We start from the raw sequence: 1,486 nt of genomic DNA, 5'->3' as shown, positions 1-1,486 counted from the left end.
ATGTTACAGACAAACTACACAGCAGTGACTGAGTTTATCCTCCTGGGACTGACAGATCGAGCCGAGTTGCAGCCTGTCCTTTTTGTGGTCTTCCTGGTCATCTACCTTATCACAGTAGTTGGCAACGTGAGCATGATTTTGTTAATCCGAAGTGACTCAAAACTTCACACGCCCATGTACTTCTTCCTCAGCCATCTCTCCTTTGTGGATCTCTGTTACGCTACCAGTGTCGCTCCGCAGATGCTGGTTCATTTCTTATCCAAGAGAAAAGCCATTTCCTTCCTTGGTTGCCTTCTACAATTCCACTTTTTCATTGCCCTGGTGATCACGGATTATTATATGCTGACGGTGATGGCTTACGACCGCTACATGGCGATCTGCAACCCCTTGCTGTACGGTAGCAAGATGTCCAGATGTGTCTGCCTCTCTCTTGTTGCTACGCCTTACATTTACGGTTTTGCAAATGGCCTGGCACAGACCATCCTGATGCTTCGCCTCTCCTTCTGTGGACCCAATGAAATCAACCACTTCTACTGTGCGGACCCACCTCTCATAGTCCTTGCGTGCTCGGATACGTATGTCAAAGAAACTGCCATGTTTGTGGTGGCTGGTTTCAATCTCACATGCTCTCTTGCCATAATTCTCATCTCCTACATTTTCATTTTCACGACGGTTCTGCGCATCCGTTCTGCAGAGGGGAGGCGCAAGGCCTTCTCCACCTGTGGGTCCCACTTGACGGCTGTCACCATCTTTTATGGGACGCTATTCTGCATGTATCTGAGACCCCCTTCTGAGGCATCTGTAGAAGAGGGGAAAATTGTCGCAGTTTTTTATATCTTTGCGAGCCCTATGCTAAACCCTTTGATCTATAGCCTGCGGAACAAAGATGTTAAACAAGCAATCAGGAAAGTTGTCCAAAAGAAATTACTTTTTAAATAGACGCTTTGGTCAGAGGTATGTAATATGTCTTATAATCTCACCAATTAATGAGCATTTACATTTAGCAAATCACTTTCTGTCATTACATGTTCTTTGTCGTTCCTAATTTGAATATGGGACTTAGAAGACTATCTTAAGATATTTGCTAGCATTTAAAGTGCCGTCTCAGTGAAGAAGGACAAATACTGCATAGCAACTGAAAGACAAGACCAGAAGGCATCGCTCTTGCTTTATAAATCAATAAAGAACAAAAGATTCTACCAATCAATTTGTAATTGTACAAAGTCATAAAAAAAACCCAGAATTACCAAATGATACTATGTCAACGATCACATGTTCAATTTTTATAGTGCTTAAGAATTTTCAAACTGATTTCCGAAAACTTTTCAACCATAGCAGGTATTTTTTTTTCTTTTTGCATTTCTATAGATCACATAGTAATAAAGATCTCTGGGTAATTCATATTACCGTAAGAAATAACTTTAGGGATGCCTGGGTGGCTCAGTGGGTTAAGTGCCTGACTATTTTGGTCCAGGTCAGGATCTCC

The 1,486-nt window shown here is 42.2% G+C and overlaps 1 protein-coding gene across 1 annotated transcript; it reads left to right on the top strand.

Annotated features, from left to right (window-relative positions):
• LOC125147052 (olfactory receptor 1030-like) lies at positions 1-939 on the top strand. The gene has a single exon (XM_047824012.1). The coding sequence runs from the start codon at positions 1-3 to the stop codon at positions 937-939; it is 939 nt and encodes a 312-aa protein (XP_047679968.1).
• Positions 940-1,486: the final 547 nt, after the last annotated feature.

Source organism: Prionailurus viverrinus, chromosome D1 (genome assembly GCF_022837055.1).
Source record: "Prionailurus viverrinus isolate Anna chromosome D1, UM_Priviv_1.0, whole genome shotgun sequence".
NCBI classification, from domain to species: domain Eukaryota; kingdom Metazoa; phylum Chordata; class Mammalia; order Carnivora; family Felidae; genus Prionailurus; species Prionailurus viverrinus.
This window is presented reverse-complemented; position numbering and strand designations above follow the sequence as displayed.